Here is a 24,488-nt window from a genome sequence, read left to right as displayed (position 1 = left end):
TGAAAAAACCTGGAGAAGGGGCACAGATCATAATGAGCTTTCTATACAGAAACTTGGACTCTAATTCCAACAGCAATAATTCCAATGCAGTCATTAGAAATTGTTCTTAATCTGGCTGGACATGCTAGCTCATGCCTGTAATCCCAGAACTTTGGGAGGCCGAGGCGGGTGGATCATGAGGTCAGGAGTTCGATACCAGCCCGGCCAACATAGTGAAATCCTGTCTCTACAAAAAATACAAAAATTAGCCAGGTGTGGTGTCAGACGCGCCTGTAGTCCCCGCTACTCGGGAGGCTGAGGCAGGAGAATCGCTTGAACTTGGGAGGCAGAGGTTGTAGTGACCCAAGACCACGCCATTGCACTCCAGTCTGTGTGACAGAGTGAGACTCCTCCTCAAAAAAAAAAAAAAAAAAAAAAGGAAAGAAAAAGAAAAAGTAATTGTCCTCAATCTTTGACTTCAATTACGGAGAAGATCTGATGGCAAAATCCCAGTCCTATATTTTCTGCTTGGTTATGGCATTTCCTATCTTGTCTTCTACCTTTTTAGGCCAATTAATTTTGTATCCAAATAGGGTATATTTATTTACATTAGGAAAATTGGGTAGCAGGAACATTTGATTTCAGGTACTACTTAAATAACCAAACAAAGACGAATTGGCAGATTGCTTTAGGTTTCTCATGTCTTCCATGAGCCATTTCTTGAAGAAAGCTAAGAATCCTAATGTTATAGATCTCATTTTATTAAAGTTTGATGAAAACATCTGGTATTTTTGGGTTCATCTAATACTTTTGGGTGAAAGCAATACCTGATATTGCTTACATTAGTGAGGGCCATACTGTCAGTATTAAGAAACTTATTTTACAAGAAAAATCAAAGATTCTATGTGCTAACAATGGAGCTCCCCCCTCCCCCGCAACATGTTATTAGGCCTATTTGGGACATCCAAATAAATCCATCAAAAATCAAATTACTTTCTTTTAGAATTTTGAAGGAAAGTAGCATAAGTTACTATACTTCAGAAACATAAAGGAATTCACCAAATAAATCCCGTATACAGAGAAAAATGATCATTTGCATTCAAAATAATGTTTTGCTCTGCACAGGGATTCACTGTACAAATGCCCTGAATGCTTAAATGTCATCTTTAGCAAAGATTCTTTAAATCTGATGTGACAACAATGAATGATGATTACATGCCTAACTTTATAAGAAAACATTAATATATACTCATTTTAAAGTCATGGAACAAAAAAAAAGGACACTTTCTGAGGATATCAAAGACCTTTTTTTTTTTCCTTTTGTTTACAATCACAGCAGTGTATTAATGCCAAGAAAATATTGCTTGAGAGTTAAAGCAAAGAGCCCTCTGGATTTGGCCTATTATTGAAAGCAAGATGCCATTTGACCTAATGAAATCAGAAATTGATTAAATGCAGTTCATCTAGGGGGAAATATGGTCATGGTGTTATTGCCAGCGTCAGAAGGAAGATAGGGTGATCTAGTGCTTGAGCACTGAGAGGGTTAGATGGACTTTCAGAGTAGCTGATGCTACGAGATACATGACAATGGACGTCCACAGGTCAGAGGGCAAGATCAGCCCCTTAGATGGGAAAGAAGAGATTAATCAGGACATTCTTTGCTCAGCTCATAACGAAGTCCTCTTATCAAATGACTCATTGAAAAGTGAATGTTTTGAAGAAAGTGCAATCTGTGGTCCTAGAAAAACTAGGTACTACTGCTTGGGAACGTATGTCAGAACAACGGCTAGAGTCACACAGGGCCATGGTGAAGCCCTGGGGCCCTTCATGCATAATACTATTCTGATAAATTAATGTGGATGCTTGACTATCAAGTGTGTCTAATTTTTACTGTTTTCCTCTCATGATGTTTACATCTTACAGCTTTAACAAATTTTCATTTATAATTTTTCAATTTTTTTCTTTACCAACTGAAATATTTTGAAATAAAGAACTCTCTTAACCTGTGAAAAACAACTGAACAGACAACTGGCACTCAACTATTCTTTAGATACTGTCTTATAATCATAGTAACAAGAAATGATTTGTTTTCACATTTTAGCTCAATAGTTTATTTTTCTCAAGAGGGTTTTGAATAAAACTGGTACCAGAATGGCACTAGCTATTTTGAAAAAAAAAAAAAAAAAAGGTGAGTGACCCTCTCACCCAAATCAGAAAATTTTGTCCTGTTGATAGTATAATAATCCGTGATATTCTACACTAATATGACTTTTTGGTTGTTTCCAGGAAAGAGCTCTTCCATTTCTTCAGAACCAGATATGGTTTATCTGTGCAATTTTAATATTGTTTTCATTTTCTTGGCAGATGGCTTGTTCATCTTATTATTTTCATACATTGGCAGGATTAGACTGTTTCATACAAAATTTTTAATAAGAAAAAATTTTAAAATATTTATATGAGCCTCCAGAACAGGCTTCACAGTATGTGTTTTCACAATTGATAATTACATATTTATGCAAGAAACTAGTGTGACTTTTTAATTTTGGATAATAATGAGTATCTTACAAGTTTTCTTAATTACATAGTTTGCAGAATGGTCTCAGTGGTCACAAGAAAAAAAAAATATTGGTTTTGGAGGAAAAATAGGAAAACAATGAGTTATCAATGTTTCATGTAAAGAAGTCTTAATGTAACTTATATTCAGAAAATTTTTGATCTTTTCTTTGAAAGAATTTTGATCTTTCTTTGAAAGGTTTCAAGTCATAATTAGTAAACATGTATATTCTTTTATTGAATTAGGCACATGGACATACCTAATTTTGTGTGGGTATGTGTGTTTACTTCAGGTTTTAATCGGGGAACTTTTTCAAACATACAAAGAAAGATGAAACAATAGGATCATGATCACTTGCATATGTACCACCTAGACTCATCAAATGTTTATATTTGGGACAATTCCAGACTGAATCTGTCACTGCACATACTTTTTTTACCAAGAATATCTGTCTTGCTAAGGACTCACTTCCCATCAATGCTGCAAAAACTGCCTATCCAGTCCTCAATTCTCTCCTTTTTCTATGATTTCTTCTTGGTTGGAGGCTCTGAATTCCCTCCCTGCCACTACTGGGGACTTTCAGGGTTCACCAGAATCCTAGCCAAAAACCTTCTGAGTCTCCTAATTGCTTTGGTGGAGCTGGTACAGAAGTGGGGATCTAGACTGGAAACTAGATTGAAAGCAATACTACTGGGAAGTCTTAGCTCCCAGGGCCAGAGGTGCAGCAAATTCAGAATGAGTTGTTCCCTAGAAACAACATTCTAGGTGACTGCAGAAGGTTCAAGTGTGCTTTTGTGGCTTGGTACATGGTTTCCTTGTGAAAATATATCAAGGTCTAAGCAACCAATTTACAATTGGATTTTGAGAACATAGCCTACTTATAGTTGTAGAAGACCAGTATTATAATTATTTAGATTAGTCCAAAAAATTACCGTCTTCACTATCAAACTTGTTTTCACTTGGCATGGTCATGATACTTCACAGGCAAATTTTTTAAACAAAGACAAGTTAAAAGTCCATAGCAGTTTAATTTTTATTGTGTAACTATCTCAATTCAAGTTTTTTTTTTTCTTTCTTTCTTTCTGTTGCCTTATTGCACACATCATTAAGGGGATATGGAATTGGGAAACACACATTTAAATACAAATACCTTTATTATTAGAAACATATTACATATACCCTTATTGCACACATCGTTAAGAGAATATAGATTTGAGAAATCCATATCCAATTGCACTTAAGATTTCACCCAGCACACATTTGTTTTTTTATGATAACTTGATCAAGAGGCAGCTAAAGGAAAATCCATTTCCTTTTAGCTCTCCTACCTTTTGATTTTAGTCTTCTAACTCATGTTCATTTTAGAGTGCTTATTTATAATACTAAAGTGTCAGTTTTATATTCAAGTTATCCAAGATCTCCACAATCATGGATTTTACAGTTTAGCAATGGATAAGTATGAGATATATTACTACTAAAGCATAACCTACCTACAAAAGTTATATTTTAAAAATTGAAAGCACAAATGAGTGAAATCAATAATTTTAGCTGTATACCTTTAGTTGTATTTCTTCATAAAAAAGAATGAATGTGTGTATGAATGAATAAACTAGAGTTTTGTGTAAATGAGTAGTGAGATAGCTAATGCTGAATCCTTCACATCAACTTGAACTTCTGAATGACATGCTCTTCGGGGTTAGGGGAATCAAGAGTGTTTCTTAGCTGCTTTCTACTGCTTCCTGGTGTGCTGCCCCAAGAATGCCCTACCTGCCCCTTTCACATGGGGAGTTGCCAGGGGAAAGACCAGCTGCTCATACTTAGATTTTTTGCAGCTAGGACTCCCATATCCAATTCTCGCACCCTTTTCCTACCTTTTGCACACTCAGGGAGTAGGATGGCAAGCATGTTCGCCCTGCTCCAGTCTTTCATCAAACACCACCAAGTTCAAGCCCTGTCTCAGTGCCATCTGCTTGGGGACATGGAAGATAATAAGAGTTCCTACTTACTGAGTACCTGCTGTGAGCTAAGTATTTACATGTCTAATTTCAAATTCTCACACGATCCTTTAAGGACAGTATTAGACCCATTTTTATAGATGTGGAAAGTAAAACTCAGAAAATTAAGAAACCTCGCCAAGGTTATCTGATGCAAGATTTATTATATTTGGGCCTTTCCCCTCTTTGCTGTCAGTGGAAGACAATTCTCTCTCCTCAGAGAAATATATTCACATCTTCTTTGATTGACTCTCCACTTTCCATAACAGCCCTCCCTGGAGAGCTGCTCTCCTACTCTCATCCCAGGCTGGTGTCCTGAGTTTCCCACAGTGATTTGGCCCTTGCATTAAATTTTCTGGCTTCTAGTCTGTTAGACTCAACTGATATCTTAAAATATCTGATTAGTTCTTAATAGTGTTGGCAGGTTAGAATCATATTTTTTAAAAGGAAAGTATATGTAAACATAACTTTCTGAATTCACTCATTGAGAAAACATATTTTTCCCATGTTATATAGACAAACTGGACAATGAAATGACCACCTGTTAGCTGCTAATGATGTTCACATGCCTTTTAAAAAAGTAATTCTGGCTTTATTTGTCTACAATCTTGGCAGCAAAACTTATGGGAACATCAAGGGCACAGGAAGCCAAAGGCAGAAAACTGACAAAAAGTTTGTGCTTAGACTAGTAATAAGGAAGAGGATACTGTGAGCCTCTGATTCAACGTAATTATTTAATCTCCAGAGGGTGACATGAAACCAAATGCATGTTTTAACAAACCTAGGTTTGGGTGTTCAAATCTAGGACTGAGATCAGAGGGGTTTCACACAGGGTATTTTCTACTTGAAAAAATATTTTACAAAGCATCAAATATAAAATATATCAATCACTATTTCAAATGCATGGTCTAATTTGATATTGTGTGAGTGGGTCAATCATTACGCCTTCCAAATGAAAATGAATACGTACATATTGAATGAACTTAATTCAAAGTAATAGATGGATATTAACCATCCTACATTGCAAAAAACATACTGGCCCCCCAAAAAAAGGCTTACAACTATACGTACTCACCAAGACTCAGAAAAGAAGCATTTTCTAAAATTAGATCTAGGTTAAAGATTAAATTATTATTTTAATAGTGAAATCAAAATGGAAAGAAAACACACAGTTTTAATTATTTTTGCCAATAACTTTTTGGGTCCTGATTCAAGTTTGCTGATTTCCATGAATCTTATTTTTAACATAATATTTCTATCCAAGTCTAAGGTTGATATAAACTAAGCTTACCTTTTACTTGTTCACTTTATTATAGTGTAATGGTTAAAAGTAGAGGCTCTAAAATAAGACTGCTTGGGTTTGAAACATGTCTCCATAACTTGTCTTCGTACAAATTACCTTAGTTCTTCATGCCTCAGTTTTCTCATCTATAAAATAGGGTTACTAATAATATCTACCTCATAGGGTTGGTGAGAGGATTAAATGTATCACTGTAAGACAAGCACTTGGAACAGTGTCTGGTGTACAGTAAATGTTTTATATTTTCTAGGTTTTTTTTTTTTTAACTTCAAAGTAAAAGGTGAGTGTGAAGTCATTGTACAATTAGTTACATTTTGAAATGAATAAATCATGTACCGCTTCCTTTGAGACAGAGTCTCCCTCTATGGCCCAGGCCAGAGTGCAGTGGTACAATCTCAGCTCACTGTAACCTCCGCCTCCTGGGTTCAAGCATTTCTCGTGCCTTAGCCTCCCAAGTAGCTGGGATTACAGGCGCCTGCCACCATGCCCTGCTAATTTTTGTATTTTTAGTAGAAACAGGGTTTCACCATGTTGACCAGGCTGGTCTTGAACTCCTGACCTCAGGCAATCCGCCCGCCTTGGCGTCCCAAAGTGCTGGGATTACAGGCATGAGCCACTACTCCTGGCCTCCCTTGTTTTTAAGTAGGATTGAGTTTAAGCTCAAAGTAGAAAAATAAATTGTCTTTTCCAATTAAAAATAAATAATAAAGAGAAGTAGTTAGTGTTCTATCTGTAAGATTTTTTTTCAGCAGTATCTTAAAACTTTTTAAGTGACTATTACTCAACAGAGAATTTATTATCCTCAATGTTTCTCAAATACATTTTTGCAAACCTTTATTTTCTCCATATATATCTTCATGTTTTAGAAACATCTTAAGGTCTCCTCTGAACCACAAATTGTATCTAAGATTCCAGATCTGCTAGTCATTGCATCACGTATTCTTTTATATGGACTACAAAATGTTTATATGATTAACACTAAATATATACTCCCAACTGAATCGCAATTCTGAAATCTTACCTTATGTCTCAAACCATGTGAAGCAAAAGAAGACAATGATCAGGAATGAAAGGAAAATATTCTTTAAATGAAATAACTCTAAACTGTACCATTATATGGAAAAGTCTTTTGAAATGGCATTAACTCTCCACAAATACACCATGCATTTTCTGGACATTAACATTGATACTCTTAAAATCCAACTTAGCATAACTGGCTAAGTAAATGTATCTAGCAGTTGTTGAAAATTATGGCATGGGTTTTTGCATAAAGACCTAATTTCGAAAGGGTGCTTCTACTCTTAAGTTCTCATGCAATTTCTAGGTTTGTAGACTTCAGTAACTCAACTCTGGAAAACATGTTGTCACATATAAATAGCTTCTCTCTTCCCTATCATGTGTGTATGAGTGTGTGCATGTATGTGTATACCTATACATATATATCTTTCTTAGTGCACACATGTGTATATGTACATATGTACATATATGTATATATTATATATATTTTACATATATATATATTCCATTAGCAGCTCTTCTCAACTTACTGCATTCTCCTTAAATTCAAAAGTTTAGGATGTCAGTATATTGATCTTTGGTCAGAGGGAAATAGCAGGAAAAAAATGTTGATTTGCATAATTGGGGTCAGTCTGGTAGAAGATCCCCCCAAAATACTATAATTTTTAAGACTTTGGGAAATAGGTTTTCTCTGGTTCCAAAGATGTCTACCTTTTCTGAGACAGAGTCTTGTTGTGTCACCAGTCAGGCTGGAGTGCTGTGGTGTGATTTCAGCTCACAGCAACCTCTGACTCCCTGGTTCAAATAATTCTCCTGCCTCAGCCTCCTGAGTATCTAGGATTATAAGCACGTGCCACCATGCCCAGCTAATTTTTGTAGTTTTAGTATAGATGGGGTTTCACCATGTTGACCAGGATGGTCTCGAGCTCCTGACCTCGTGATCCACCCACCTTGGCCTCCCAAAGTGGTGGGATTACAGGTGTGGGCTACTTTACCCAGCCAGATGTCTACCTTTTCTTTCAGGAGGTTGAGACTCAAATCAACTCTGTGAGATATGTGTAACATATTTTAATAACCCTTTTCATTGAGGAAGAAGCAGTTTGGGGAATGGTTAAGAAAGATAGCCAAGATCGCTATGTAAGTAATGAGACCATTGTTCTTACTCTAAATTCAATTCTTTCAGAATATTAGAACTAGGTGTGACCTTGGAGAACATCTAATTCACATCTCACATTTTCTATCAGCCTCTCTGCAAGCATGTTTCTAAATGTTTCTGGTGGTCTAAGGTGTGTTAAGTGGCATAGCCTGTTGACTTAAGTTAGACCACGCTGGTGGTCACTCATACCTTTTAATGTATGCAAATAAAATAGTCAGGATACGAGGGTTGGAGACGCTTGACATTTCCCACTCTCAATATCAATCACCAGTCTGAACACCATGGCTATTACTCAGAGATTCAGAGGTTTGCTGTAAGCAGAGACCATGACCTTGGAACAATTATGTTCTCAAAAGGCATTATCAACAATGATGTGAGCAAAGTGCCCAGACTGCCCTCCAGTGCATGAATCCTTGGCCAGGAAATGGCTACGAATCTTCCATGAGTGTGATGAGTTTGGCTTAAATCTCATTTCAATGCATTTATATTTCATAAGCACTGCATTTAGACAAACTTAAAATGAGCAAGTCAAAGAAAATACTCACTTAAAGATTTTCTGTGCTCTGGTTTCTGTTCTTTTATATCACTGTCGTAGTGACTTAGCAATTCAGTGCTGGAGGATCTTTGGATTTTGAATAATTCCAGGTTTCTTGATGGACAACTTGAATCCTTTGGCTGGAAACAGAAAATAATTAGACTGAATAATTTTACTAGAAAGAAAGGATTCTCCATATAGTTTTGTGTTCTATTTTGGTGTTTATGAGGAAATTTGAAGTAAGGTAATTATTTGGGGATAGGTCTTCTTTGCTAAGCTCGATACTGTAATAATAGTTTGTATATGTGTATGGTACTTATTAAATGATAAGCACTATACATGCATTAGTCCAATCAGTCATTACAACAATTCTATAGAGTAGGTGGTACTATTATTATCCTTATTTTCCTCATTAAGAAAATGAGGCCAAAATATATAAGTAATTTGCCTAAGGTCACACAGGTAGCAAATGATAGAAGTAGAATTCAAACTCTAGCAGTCTGGTCCCAGAGTCCATCCTCAGTGACAACAAACTCTGCGTGTATGAGTGTGTATGTATGTATGTGCACTCACACACATTCACACGCTCACCCCTTTAAGGGGAATATACTGATAACAGGAAAAACTACATTTGTTATTTTACTTTCTAAAGTGTTAGTCCTAAAATGATTTAATGAAAGCCTGCAATTAAGTATCAAGAAAATCACACAGAAAATCTTTTACTATCGTGTTGTATTCCGTATTAAGAATATTTCTTTCTCAAAATTTTGCAAATATTAGTGTCATAAAATTAAATGTTGTTCTAGACACTCAGCATGAAATGAGTGGTTTGAAATAAGTTCATTCTTACAAAACATACTCTAACTGTACGTTTTAGGATAATTTCATGAAGTTCTAGATATGTAATTTTCATGAGAAGAACAATCTAGCTTAGCTAGAAGAATAAAAATCAGTACAAAGGGTTATTATTTATTGGTATTATAACAGTGAGTCTTAAATATGTTGATATTTATTTTCAGGAATATGTACTACCGACTGCATATACTGAAAATGAAAAAAAAACAGTAGTTATTAAGTGCTTGTGTGCTTTTTACAGCCTCCAGTAAATGAATGTCCATGTTATTTCAGAAAAAAAGAAAGAATGCATTATATTTTTGAAAGAGAGAAATTAAATGACATTTAGTTCTACAAATCCTATCTGCTGAAAAGGTTTTTAGTGGATTCTATTTAAAGTGAAAGAACTTAATATCTCTCAGTCCATAGGATCTATTTAAATGAGTGTGTGTGTTATATGCCTGAGCAGTAAGATTTAAATGACTACATTTTAATTAATAAAGGTAACAGCCAAAACAAATACATACCAATCTGTCAATTGCATTTTTGATAGCGTGGAACCAATCCAATATGATGAAGTCAATATCTGACTGTAGAAGGAACTCATTTCCTGATACTGTTGTGATCTGGAAAAAAAAAAAAAAAGAAAAAGAAATAGACAGGTAAAGAAACTATGTAAGATAGATCTCTTACATGTAAAAATCCTTTTTTAAAAAACACAGTTTAATAAACTGAAATATTTTCTTGTATTCCAGTAATTGTCTTTCTGGGAACTGGGAGCATTTTGAACTGCTCTCTATAAGCTGTTTTTCATGTCATAACAAATACATTATTGTTTTAATAATAGAACGATTAAGTCAGAGTAGGGCTAGAGCTGAATTACTCCAACTTAAGGAGAAATAAGCCAGGAAGTTCAGAGAACTGCAGACAGTACACACTTAAGTCAGAACCCGCAGAAAAATGCACCCGGGTGTGTCAGAATTCATTCTGCACGTTTGCTTCTTTCCTGTCTGTCTTTTTCAAATCTAATAGTATCTCTATATTTGATTTCCTTTTATGGAGAGCTCTAAAACAGATTATTTACCAAAAAGACTAATTACAGACTTCCAAAAGGTCATTCAGATGAATAACATTTGACTATTTCTACTTTCTTATCAGAGATCTATACGAAAGTAATGAAAAAACCAATTTCCCCACAAAAGGAGTATATTAAAATAAAAGTTCATTTACATGTTTGAACCTCTCTGGGAGAGTGTTTACCAAATGAACATCCGGGTTCCTGACTCTCAGCACTGCTAAGTAGTTGGCAATGTTTAGCATGTAACTGTCCATTTTTCATTACAGTAAATCTTTTTCTCCCCAGACTTGTGAGAAAAGGATATGACCCTATAGAAACAGGGCAATACTCTTAGTTTCACACGTAACGGGCTACTTAGAGAAAAAATTGATTAGAGTGGGTGTGGACACGCTTTTTGTATTTGGCCATCCATCTGAACTGTGAAGATTTTCCCTTTGTATTATTGACTTTTTCTTGCAACAGGAAGATGAACACTTCCCAACTACCATCACACAGAGTTCAGAGGTTTAGAGGACTGACATTTCAAAATACTCAATCAGGAGCCAGCCACCTCTTCTCAGCCTTCCTTGCTCTAAACAGGAGGTGAACGCTGAAATGTGGCACAGGTTCAGAAAATCACAAATCATGCTTTAGGCCATCTCTATAATTCTGTCATTAAAGTGACAATTATTACCCCAAATGGCTCATTCTGAAGGTTTCAAGGATTCTCATGGCTACATTTGATGACAATGATTTTGGGGTTTTAAAAGAAATCTGTTACATATGTGCATATGTAACATGTGCATATGTGTATTTGTCATTTGTTTTTAGGAAAACTCTATAGAGATTCAACATTAATCAGTACTGCAAAGTAACCATTCTTGATTGAGATGAGTTCCAATATCAAATGTTTTCTCTCTAACTATAAGGAGAACTGTTTAAAGTGTATGCAATTATAAGAAGTGAAAGATTGAAAAATAATAGGATTTAATTGCCCACACTAGAATTTGACAGATTACTGGGACCAATCATTTTCTCTCTTTTTAAAATGAAACTGTATATAAGAATAAGGATGGCTCAAAACAGTTTCCTGTTTTATGCATCCAGTAAAAGACAGCTAAGGTGATGTTTTCCTAATTATCTGAACACCATTGCAATGTTCTCTACTCAGATAAAGTTCCAAATATTTACTTTATACAGTGTTGCCTAAGAAATAGTAATCTAAAAATGGAAGGTCATTTCTAACACAAGAAAACTAGTAATGTCCTAGACTTCTACCTTCATCCTAATCTGTAGTTAAATATTTTGATTATGAATGTATTTCTAACATCATAATTTGTTAACATACACAAAGACAAATGAATTAGCCAAAGCACAATGTACAATATTTCTCTGCCAGTATAAATAAACCATTATTAAAATTATAAAAAGAAACAACATTTAAAAAGTACGAGAAACAAACATAATTAGATTTACTATGTTATGAGGGTTTACGAAAGAGCCAACATAGTTCAGCTTTCAGTCTAGTAAATTCAAACAGTGATAAAATATAAGTACTTTAGCAGTACATTTGCATTTTTGGTGCATGCTACGCAATGCAAAGGGGATCTTATATTGCTAACACAACCAAAAGCAAAATGTATTTTAAAAGTTCCTTTGTCCAAATATATTACTGCATTAATCATACATAATCAGTGATTTATGAATTCATTTTGAGAAGTTAGATCAGAGAGCTATATGAATGCAATTCATTCAAAACATCCTATCAGAGAGATACAGTTCACATCCTTTCCTCTGTCTTCCCACTAATCTTTCGAGTTACCAGGCAGTCTGGAGAAGTCTGCTACTGCTCTCTACAGTTTAAATGCATCCACTTCTTAATTACAGTCAGTAATTGACTTTGTTCTGCTCTATTCCAGTCACTCACAGGAAAGTAGTTTCAAAATCTTTGACTGGTAAAGCCCATTTAATTCAGGTTTCTCAACCCACTTTTTTACTTTACCTCTTTAGGATTTCTGATAAATGGTTTGCTGAATCATATTTGCACTTTGAACAATCGAATTTCCAACACTCTTGGGGAAAAAAGACATCAGTAAAGAATGTTAGCTTTGACTACACCTTTTGATTGAACAACTTATGACAATCTAAAATGATGTATAACAGACATAAAGGCTTTGATATTAAGCCGTGCTAATGTACTCTTTCTATATGTTTTGCCTCCATGACAGATGCTGGGGTGAGGGGATGAAGGAAGAACTTATGGAACACATAACAGGTTTAGATAAGAGCTGCTGGTCTCCATCTTGCTTAGAAACCTACTTTAGGTAAATGTTTCTTGAAATCCCCTCATCACCACCATGTTGTATTTTGAAGGAATATATCAGGGCACCAAAGTAACCTTAATGAAGTGTGCCAGTGTCAACAATAAATATCTTTAAGTATCCATCTGGGGAAATTTGTCTTGAACTTTTTCATACTAAATAAGGGTCCATCTGAATTCTTGCTGGTAAGAAATATATGCCCAGGAAATTATTGAAGCGTGTCCACTGAGCAACATGCAGAGTGGGCACATTCCTTAAGGTTTTTGGGGATTAATTCAACAATAGTTTTCACATGGGCTTAGAATAGTCTGTGTCCTTGTTACGGTTCCTCTGAATATGGAGGCAGGTGGATGCAAGTCCAGACTTCACTGATGAAGAGCGAAGAAATTTGTGTTTTAGATTTTAATTAAATGGAGTTTTGTTATGCTAATTTAAAACATCTTAAAAGAGTTTTAAGAAGTAGCGTTTATGTTGATTTAAATATTGTTCTTTTAAATATTGTCAATTAAATAACACTCTCATCAATATTCATTCTGGCAGTAAGATTTTATGCTATTAGATTTTAATTTAAATGAGAAATTAATGTGTAGAATGGCATTTATACAAATTTCCATACTTTTGTTTACTAGAATATAAACAAAACCTTTTTTAGAACTTCTTTTTTCTGATTATAAGAATAATACTTTATTGTGTAGAATTTGGGAAAAATAAAGATAACAAAGAATCAAAATTATGCATAGCTACACAAATTAAACATTGTAGGTATTTTAGTTATTGCCAATCTTTTATAAGTAATAACCAAACAGAAATAATGATCAATGTTATAGATACATCTCATCAGCAAAATATATTTGATGGTAAAATATTATCAGCTTCTTTTCCAAATGACTTCAGATGCACATGTGGAGATTACCAAAGATGTAAGAGATAACGAGTGACATGGTACTTCCGTCTGTTTGAGAGCCCCACCCTTCCGATTGCAGAATAAATCCCACAAATAATTTCATGTACAGAAGAATAGAGAGGACGCGTTCATGACAGAACATCCTATTAATCATTAACAATGACTGATTAAGCATCCATTAAGTACAAGGCACATTGCTAGAAGCTAGGGAGACACAGCCCCCACCCTCAAGAACTCACAATCTGTTTGGATAAAGAAGACATATGCATATACAGATAAATAACAATAGAAAATGGCTCCTCCTGAGTCCCAATGTGAGTGGCACACACAATGCTCATATCAAGATTTCAGAGGAGTGAGTAGTTACTGCAGGCACATTTACATCATGAAAGTATGCATAAAGTGGTGGTCATGATATGTTATTCTTTAAACGTTGATTGTATCAGAACTTCAGTATATTAAGGATATGAATACCACCACTTGGTATGCAAAGTGATTTCAGCTTTAATGATCTCAAAGCACGTAATAAACATTCTCCAAATGCAGCTTTCCTCCACTATCATAAAGTAATTTTGCAAATGAAGAAAATGAAGCAAATGAGGAAAATGAGAATGCCATTCTATCAAATTGGCATCATTTTAAATGATAGAATTAAGAGATTACAAAGATCTTGATTTCTAGTTCACTAGTTCTCAGCAAACAGTTGTATACAGTCAAGGACTGTGTGTTTGAACAGGAAAAGGGCCGTGATAATTTGGTTTCAGTCATGAAATTTGGAATAGCAACTTTAGACAAAGTTGCTTCTTTCCTTGCAGTTAGACTAAAGATAGCCCGATTTTAAAAGATCATGCAAAATCCTAACTCTGATTTTTCTTTCCAAAAACAAGCACTCTCTTGCTATGAAAAAATATATCTAAGACTGAATTGGGTTATCTAAAACTCCTTCAAATCCTAGAAAAGACTAAAGCATCCTACACTTGAAGCTTTCACATTTTGATTAGAACCTAAGGAGGGATTATTCCATCTTAATGAAACTGAAATGGTATATAGGAAATGTATAATAAAATATGCCCAATATCCAAAGAGCCCTAAAACATGTTAAATAATATGGTGGTTCTAGAAATACATAAATAAGAGGAATGGAATTTAATTTCTATTATGTTTAGAGATACTTTGGATAATTTTTATATTTGAATTAAATTAAGTAAAAATAAAAAGTTATATCAACATACACTGAGTTTATTTGAAGTGAATATGAATTATTTTTGTGATAATTTTGTCCATATCTGTATTCAATACTCCCAGCAGAAAATATACATGATAGGGAGATATTGAGACCTAAAATCGAAGTAATAATGCTTTAAAAACCCACACAGATTCACATTTTTTTCATCTTGCATCATTCAACATATAGTTGATCAAATGAAGGTTGTCATGGTTATACTAATAGCTAATTACTTGGTCTCAAAGGTGTTTATGACCACCAAAGAAATTACACTATCAGACTGAATGTCTGTCTCAAATTACAGTCTAGTTTGAGTAATTCCTAACATTTTTCTTAACATGTTGAGCAAAGTTAAAATAAAACGAAGGGTAAAATATCAGTTAGATGTAAAAGGTCTTCAATTTGCCTTTCCAAAAATGTTACTTGTTAAAGCATTTTGTGAGAAAGTATCTGCCTTGTGTTCCCAATGTTGCTAGATGTTAAGTAAATATATGCTGATTACAAAAAAAAAAAGTTGCTTTGGCAACTCTCTTATTAAAATGCATTTGTAATCCCCATCTGTCATGAAAGTTTTGAAAAGTTTGTTTACTTTGGATAGCAGCCTTATCCAGGGTTACCCTAGCAAACAATGATAGCAGTCTTCAAAAGTTGTATGAGGAACAAGCCACTAGGGATCCATTTTTGTTTTAATTGGCAAACACAAACACTTTTCTGGTCTGTCCAGAAGATCAAGCTAATATGCATGGAGGGTGTTATATTCTCAGCTTTGGGGAGCAGTAAAGCTCCCTTTATTTAAGTAATTTAAATGATAGACTCCAAAAACTTTGCAAGTCAGAAAAATGTTTTATACTTTCTTAGGGAATATTTGTTTTAAGCAACGGAAAATGTTCTACATATCTAAAGATGTTGAACCTTATGTTATAATTACTCTGTTTCTTCTAACTCGTGAAATGTTCCTAAATCCACATGCTACTAAATAAGCCAGGCCACCAATGGATCCAGCATTTCCACAACTCCCCCTATGTTAACAAATGTGCGTTCATTAGTTTCCAGATGTTTATTGGATATGTTTTCAATGTGTTTGGGGTTGATTGATTTGCATGTACATTTATTGGAACCCTCAGTGGTGTCATCATATCAAAATAACCTGCCCATGTAAGCAATTTCTTATTTAATGGAAAGTAAACAAATGTCGGGTTACATACACGACAGACCTCCAGTGCATTCCAAAATCTAAGATTTAAGGCCAACCTTTCAAGAAACAATGCTTTTTAAGTGAAATTGAGCCGTATTCTGACACCCAAATAATTTGGTCCATGCATTTGTACAACAGAGATTTGTTCTGCACAATAAAATTGGCCCTGTAGTGCACATTCACACCCCATATTACTTGCCCACTCTACCTTTCTGTTTATTAACAAATATCTAAACCCAAAATTCATTTCAAACAAACATGCAAAAAAAACCCCTCATGTTCAGTCTTTTATTTGTGTTAAAATATTTTAAGTACTGAGAAACAGTCTTCTCAATATTCATGAAAGAATACTATCCAAGTAATTAGTAGATAGTTTAGCAGTTTCCACAGTTTTGCAGCAGCTATACCAAAACTTTTGCCTGTGGTGCTCATATGAAAAACGACTCAAAAAGAGACTAATCGAAGCTGTTGGTGTGTAAAGATACCAACTTAGACTTTTATTGCTCTTAATTTTTAAACTCGGGGGTTGTACTTGTCTGTAGATAAATGAATCATCCTGGGACTTGTCACCACCAGTCACTCCCTGCCAACCACAGAGCATCTTCTTGCCTGAGCTATATTCACTGTGTTCGATTACTCACTTAGTCACAGTCACATGATACTTGGGAATCTGCTGTCCCCATCGTTTTCAAATTGGAATTATTTTTATTATTACTGTCCTTATGTAGGTAACGCTCAATTTTAAAAGTTTTAATAAATTCAAAGGTGTAACATAAACACATAATTTCCCTTTCTTCAAGATATACTGACTTCTTATCTCCGTGTACATACCTTTTTGACCCATGAGAAAACATTATGTATGTTTACAGTTTAATGAAAATATCATGTATACTATTATGAAAATTTTTTATGCATTTTACTATTTACACTACCATCATCTCTTATGAGAATTTAGTTATAATATCCTTTGCTTTCTGTCTTATCCATGGTTTTCCTTCAAATCCGTACTATATACTGCAGCCAAAGTGATCCCTCTGAAACTTGGATATGATCATCCCATTCTTCTGCTTGATATCATTCTGAGGCTCCCCACAGCTGTTGCAGTACAGTGCAAACTCTTTAATTTGGCCTGCCAGCCCCTGTGTGCTCTGGCACTGACCCACTGTGCAGTTCCTCTGCTCCACATTTTCCTCCGCATTTCTACAATCCAGCCATACTGATTTTTTTTGGTTCCCCAGCTGTTCCATACTAATTCTCATTTCTTCCCTTAGAGCAGGTTGTTCTTGCTGCCTAGACACCTTTGACATCCTCTGTCATACCATTCAAATCATTTGAGATGTCACCTTTTCAGTAAAGGCTTCTTTGAAATAGGTATTCCCCCAAGTGCGCTCATAACATCCTGCTTCTCGCTTATCTTAGCACAAATTGGTCTATGTTGCAATGCCTTGTTGGTCTTTCTGTTCCCCCAACTATGCTATAATAATCCTGAGGCCAATGACAATTGTCTACATGCATAACTGAACAACAGACACATAAGGAACACTAAGAAAATAATAGACAAATCTTATCTACTTTATTCATTTTGGTGAATGCATTATATTACATTGTTTGATGTGCCATAATATATTTAACTCATTCTCTATTGTTATAAAAATTTGAAGGTTACAATACAATTGCATTCTTTCAGGTAATATAAGTAATGTAATACTGATGTCTACTGAAAACACCACATGAGAGTAGAGTAGGCAAACTATTTTGAAGGTTGATAATGGCAGTCTGAAGGCTGTATTTTCCCAGCAGTCAGCAAGTCCTAGACATCAGACAATAGGATTAAACTTGGAAGGACTGGGAAGCACAAGAGTCATATTTCAATGCATATCCCTAAAACAGAATGTTCTTGATTATATTCCAAAGCCACCCAAGTATTTTACAGGGATCATCTATACTAGATCATCCAAGACTCTCACTCTATATATAGGCTTTTGTAATTGGGAGTTGATAGTATGGGAACTGGAACATAAGTTCAAAATTTTAAAGAGCTAATACTTAGGTTAATGGGTCAAGTCTTTAGAGCACCTCAGTGATACAAAGATGCTCACTGCTGTCCATCAGCATTGTAGCCATTAATTTTACAAGAACACTGTTAATATTAATAAATAAGCAAACTGTGGTAGGAGGTAGCAGTAGTTACGTTGTTAATAATTTTATTTAGAAGTATTACCTAACTTTATGATACAGTGACTTAAGCAGAAGTAGGTATTGTTGCCACTAGTCTCTTATTAATAAGTACTGAGAGTGCACAACAAGAATAAAAGATGTTATAGTATGTATCTTTATGCTGTTGTAATGTATTTGGCCATGATTATGAGTGTTTATAAAACATTTAAGAATTGTTCCATGTCTACTTACATTAATGAGAACACCTGTTAGCTTTAGTGCTGTACAGACTTATTTGCATTAGATTCAGGTTTTCACATACTGTATCTCACTTTTTGAAACAATTAGATGCTTATAGAGAAATACAGCTAAGTGAAAAACAGCAGCTTGAATGCCTTCCGGCTCAAGACAATTCAACTCCAGGTTTCAGTGAAAAACAAAAACCTGCTCAATTACAATACTGCCACTTAGAAGTGAATGTAGGTGTATTTCATAATTTTACATTCAGAGAACAGAAGATACATACGAAAATCTGTGCTTTAATCTTCAAGTTAAATTATAGCCAAATGAGGCAGTTTCCAGACAAGGATGCCAACAAATAAGGAATGGCAATGCCACCACAACATAGATTCTCTGTGATCTTGGGGGCTTGCTACCCAAAGTTGGTCTCTTTATTGATTTCCAGAAGTTGGATGACTTCAGCCAGTCTTCTGACTAAGTAAGGAAATCTGCAGATGCTTGCCCACCTTGTGTCATTTCCAACACTTTGCCAAAGAGACCTTTCTATGTGATGACAGAGCTGAAAGGATCAAAGCAGCTGAGGACTCTCTCTGAGTCCGTCATTTTTGGGCTACGGTTTGCAGAATAGCCAGAGCATACCAACCTAGGAAATGCACTACAGTTCCCTTACAGAAGCCTAGACCCCTTTGACATCCTCTCTCATATCATTCAAATCATTTGAGATGTCACCTTTTCAGTAAAGGCTTCTTTGAGTCTGTCTTATTCATTACTCACAACTTCTGTAGGTATCACTCTACTGACACATCTGTCTGCTACTTCTCTTAGGATGCTAAAACTTCCAGAATTTAAATATTTTCAGTTATTGAAAAAGGGAACACTTGAGCAAATCTATGGATTCACAGCCTCTATTATCATCATTATACTTAAAAGGTGCAATATTTACATAAAAATAACTCAGGTGGTGATATAGTCTAAAGATAAATGAGTATTTGTGATCAGAAGAAGTAGGATTTATAACTATTTTCTCAGACATAAACAGTGCATCTCTGTACTATACTAGTACACACAGATTAGCCCAGGCACACATGAACTATTCCCACATGATTCCCCATACTCTGTCCTGGGAAATAACAGAACTGGGAATGACCCTTGCAGAGTGTGTGACTCACAAGAAGAATGTTATCTGTTTCATTCTCTGCTGTCAAGTTATATAATTTGGGCAGAGGAACAAATATTAGGTAGTGATTTGGAAATTAACCAGTGAATTCTTTTTTATAGAATCCAAACTGCATAATTCAAGAAGTAAATGTAATACTACAAAGCTTACTTCTGGTGTCTCATAATTTTGAAATTGTGTTTAACCAAGAGCTTGACAATCTAGATTTTGCTCTCCATGAAAGAGCATGATCATTCATTAGGAATGATAGACTAGCTATCTACGTAATTAGGATGTTCATGAATGAGTAGTAATGTTTCTTTTTCCAAGAATGATAGGCTTAAATAAATTGAGAGTGTTGAAAATTTTCTTCTGAGTATGTGGAAAGATTGTAATTCTGCTGTTTGGAGAAAATTCCTGTTTACTCAAAAGGGTTATCTTTAAACCAAACATGAAAAAGCATCTGACATTTCTAAAACTACAGTTAGTGGTTTACAATATCTATAGTATGTATGTACATATAATATGTTCATATATTATATATCACTATATATGATATATATCAGTATATCACATATAGTGCTATATATAATGATGTAGTGATATATATCATATATGTACATATGTACTATGTTATGTATAATACATAACATAGTACATATGTATATATAATATGTTCTATTTCTATATATATAGAAAGAGAACACAACAGAAAAATAGAGAATTCAATGGTATTTTTTTTTAAAATAAACCACCTGTGACTGTATAATAGACAATGACATCTGTCATTAGGTAGGCCACCCACCTAATAAGGAGACATCTGGAATGACACATCACTCCATGCCAAATGTGTGCAAAAATACCTTAACACTCCTTGCTCCCCAAAGCAAAATGACATTTGTACTGAAATATTACCACTTAAAGATGCTAGACTTTAAAAAAACATATTGGTAGCACTATCAGTAGGATGACTATATAATTTAGTGTTGGAACTATGATAATTCTGAAGACAAAACGCACTGTTAATAATCACACCAGAACAATAGGTATAAAATAGGACAAGGCCTATTTTGTGTCTCTGGGACATATGGATCATCAGCCAACATACACAACATTGGGAGTCATTTAATAACCATTTAGGTGCCTAGTGAATACCTGCTACTGGTCCAATTCTAAGAACTGTGAGGTATACAAAAAAGTTAGCAGTGACCTTCCTCTTAAGAAGCTTCTAATCTAGTGTGAAAAAAGACCAGCATGGGAAAACAATTAGAAACAACAATTACGTAATGATTCAAGACAGGACACATAATGGTTTTTAATGAAAGAAACCAAACTTTCCTTGAGGGTATAATAGAGGACTCAGCGAAGAATGTTGGAGAAGGATCTTCAAAGGATGGGTGAGATTTAGTAGAAGAAAAGGCAGGGTAAGAGGACAACACAGGTGAAAGGAAAAGCTTATACAAAGATTCTGAGGAAGGAAAGTATACAGCATCTCTAAAGGACATGAAGAAGCTGTTCCTGCACCCTCTTTGTGGAATCTTCTCCCTTCATTCATCCCTTAAATGGAGGTATTACCAAACATTTTCCTGTAAGACACAATTCTTCTCCCTTATAGACACACTCCAGAACTATATTAACATTTCTCATATTTTAAAAGAAAAAAAAAATTAGAGTTGCAAAAGTGAAGGATCCCTAATGTATATCTCTAGTTCAATTCAAAACAATATCATTTCTGATCTATTATAATTTGGACCAATGTGACTTCTGGTCTGACCTCCTTACTACCAGATGGTATAGTTACAATCTGTTCTTTACATCCACTCATGAGTAAACTCCTAAGTTGACTGACATCAACTTTGTCCTTGGAGATCTTTGTAAGTCTAATTCTCACATTAACTAGGACCAGACCTGGGGGATAAGGCCTAGGATTCTGTCTGTTTACAGAGCTTCACAAGTGATTTGAAAATTATACTGTATTGGAGTCTGCTGCTCTAGACCCTAGAAAGATGATCTACCTAAATCCGTATCTGTCACATGCCACTTGAAAGTCATTGAATGGATCCCTTCTATCCTCAGGATAAAACCTAAATTCTTTAATGTATGTTGCCAAACACTTCACAATTTATCTCTCTGTCTCTAACCTTTTCATTTCCTCTACTTATTAACTGTATAACTTTGAACAATTTAAAATTTTTGTGTTTCTATATTCTCACTTACAACCTGAGAAAAACACTAATACCTACACTTCATAGGACCATTATAAGGGCTATATAAAATACAATCCAGAAGAAGAACTTAATACCTGGCACATAATTAGCGCTTAAAAACCTTATGTTATTATTTGATTTGATTTGCTGACTGATTCATTGATTGTCTCCTGGATTTTGCAAACTCCACCTCTTTATTCAGGAAACTACTCAGACATTGCCTATTCAGGAAAGTCCTTTATAATATCTAGAGGTAAAAAAAAAAAAAAAAAAAGAGGTATCCCTCCAGCAGTTTGTACTAACTTCATAATGGTGTGCATCTCACTATTGTACACATCCAGTATCTTGACCTTTCCACACACTAAGCTCCCTGACCACAAAACCACACATCCCTGCACTCAACCAAGTACCTGGAGTAGCACCAGCTCTCAATAAAAGGGTATAGAATGAATGATAGCTCAATTGGCTTAGGTTAATACTAAAAGGTTTTGGTATCCACATAACGAAAGGCCTTGAAATGTAGAAAACAGATTTTATTTGGTATACTAGTAAGGAGGCAAGCAGTGATTAGTCAGTAAGAACGTGTATTAGCAGAGCTATTCTACAGTGTCACAGTGGGGAAGACATCCTCTTAAAGCTGGCTCTATTTTGCAACTTCCATAACTGTCAACATGCCACTGCTTTCTAAGGTTGTACCAATGCATCTATCTGAAAAGATGATACACCATTTTGATAAGAAGAATGCCTCTTCCATGGGCCCCTGAGTTTTCTCCGGCTCTTTCTGGTTCCTGATCTTTTCCTCCTCTTTTAACAACTCAGCAGCTGCTTCTTTGCTTTCAATGTTAGATGCCCCACTTTTGAGATGTTTGGTATTTAAATTAAGACCTTTGCCACATCCCAAAGTGACTTGACGTGATCTCAGGCCCTGAGAGTTGAGAATGCACCCTGTCTTAGATATTCTATCTTTGCCAAAGCTCATTTCTGTTGCTGCATCTTCTTCTTGCTTCTGGCTTGTGGTTCCCTATTCTGGTGGTTTATCACATGTACCAGACCCTCTCGGCTGGTAGTGTCCTTTTGCCAGACCCCCTTTTAGGAACTGGGGCTCTGCAGAGCATCTCCCTGATCCTCACAGCACCTCACTGAGTTCTTTAAATTCACCTTCCATCTGCCTCACCCGTCTGAATTGTTACACATGTAATCAAGAAATAATCCATACTTGCATTCAAGGCACCATCGTTATAAGAATATCTGAAAATGAGTCATGTCAGTGTATTCAGCAATCATCCAATGGTCTTTAAAATATCCTTGTTATTTCTGGTTGGAACTCACACCCTAACAGCCTGGACTGAATTTTGTTATCTTACTTTTTGGGTTCTGTATTCTGTCCAGAAGACACACTTCCTTCCAATATTATCAGCTCAAACTTTTCCATAGTAGTTGTCCCAACTATAGTTTTTCGCCGGCTCCATCAAGATGGTTCTATTGCCATTAACTTGTTTTTTCGTGATCTCAAGAAATAATACCAATCCATGAATAAATGATATCTAAAGATCATCAATACAGTAAGTTGCTCCCTCAATTTCTCAGGCTTACTATCAACTATTGTGCCACTTATCATTCTCTAGTATCCTGGGGAGTAGGACTTTAAGGAGAACATTTTTCCATCATGAGAGCCAGTATTGGGTTTGTAATCTGCCACCCTTGAGGCTCACAGCATTGGATTCATATTTCACTGAGTTTCATCCACAACATTTTCTTTAAAAGTTTGTGGCTTAATTAGATGAGATTTATATGCAGCTTGTTAATTTACCTGAATGCAGATGGAGGAGGCACTAAGGGAAGAATGTATTCCAAATTTAAAGAAGCCACTGTCCTAGAGGTATAATCTGGTAATGGCTTTCAAACATGTTTGTTCATGAAACATGGTAAGAAGTAATCATTGCCAATCAGTACCTCTCTTTCTTGCTCTCTCTCCCCGCTTTCTCTTTCTCTCAGATATACACACACACACACACTCTCTCTCTTTCTGTCATCTAGGTATCTTTCTACACATCAATTCATTTATCTATTATTCAATGTATAATAATGAAAAACATACATATAGATACACCATGTGCATATATGTTCATATATATACACACATATATCATATAATTGAAACAAAAGTTTTATTAAATAATACCTCTCTTTACTTTATGTGATGTAATCTGATATTTTCTATCCTGGTTTTTTCTTTAATTTATTTCATTTAAAAATGCTGGTCCTAATTCACTAAGTTGATTCTGTGACCCACTAAAGGATCTCGAATGCAATTTGAAAAACTCTGGCCTAGGGAGTAATGAAGATGTGGTCTTCATACCCTGTTCCTTGACACGCTCTCTTTCTCTCTTTTCTTCCCTCCTTCTCTCCCAGTCCCTTTGTCTCTCCTTCCCTTCCCCTTCTTTTCTCTTCCCACCCTGCACCCTCCCTACCTCCCTGTTTATAAGATGCTTCAAAATACCTTCATATATAATGTAACAGTTGGATATTTAAACCAAGAAAAACTTCCAGAATATTTGTCACATTTGTGACTATTAGGCCTGGGTGATCAATAACCATGTGTGGGTGATTCTGCACTAAGTCATTTCCTGCCATTTGAAAGTAGAATTAACATGTGG

General features: G+C 35.2%; 1 protein-coding gene across 1 annotated transcript in view; it reads right to left on the bottom strand.

Moving 5' to 3' along the window:
- ARHGAP15 (Rho GTPase activating protein 15) overlaps positions 1-24,488 on the bottom strand; it is a 630,382-nt gene that overhangs the window by 311,632 nt on the left and 294,262 nt on the right. The window contains exons 7-8 of the mRNA XM_025405285.1: positions 9,897-9,995; positions 8,546-8,675 (exon numbers count right to left, since the gene is read on the bottom strand). Of these exons, the coding sequence (XP_025261070.1) occupies positions 8,546-8,675; positions 9,897-9,995 (229 nt within the window). The remainder of the gene's footprint in view (positions 1-8,545; positions 8,676-9,896; positions 9,996-24,488) is intronic.

Source organism: Theropithecus gelada, chromosome 12 (assembly GCF_003255815.1).
Source record: "Theropithecus gelada isolate Dixy chromosome 12, Tgel_1.0, whole genome shotgun sequence".
NCBI lineage: Eukaryota > Metazoa > Chordata > Mammalia > Primates > Cercopithecidae > Theropithecus > Theropithecus gelada.
The sequence above is the reverse complement of the archived record's forward strand: the minus strand, read 5'-3'. Positions and strand labels throughout refer to the sequence as shown.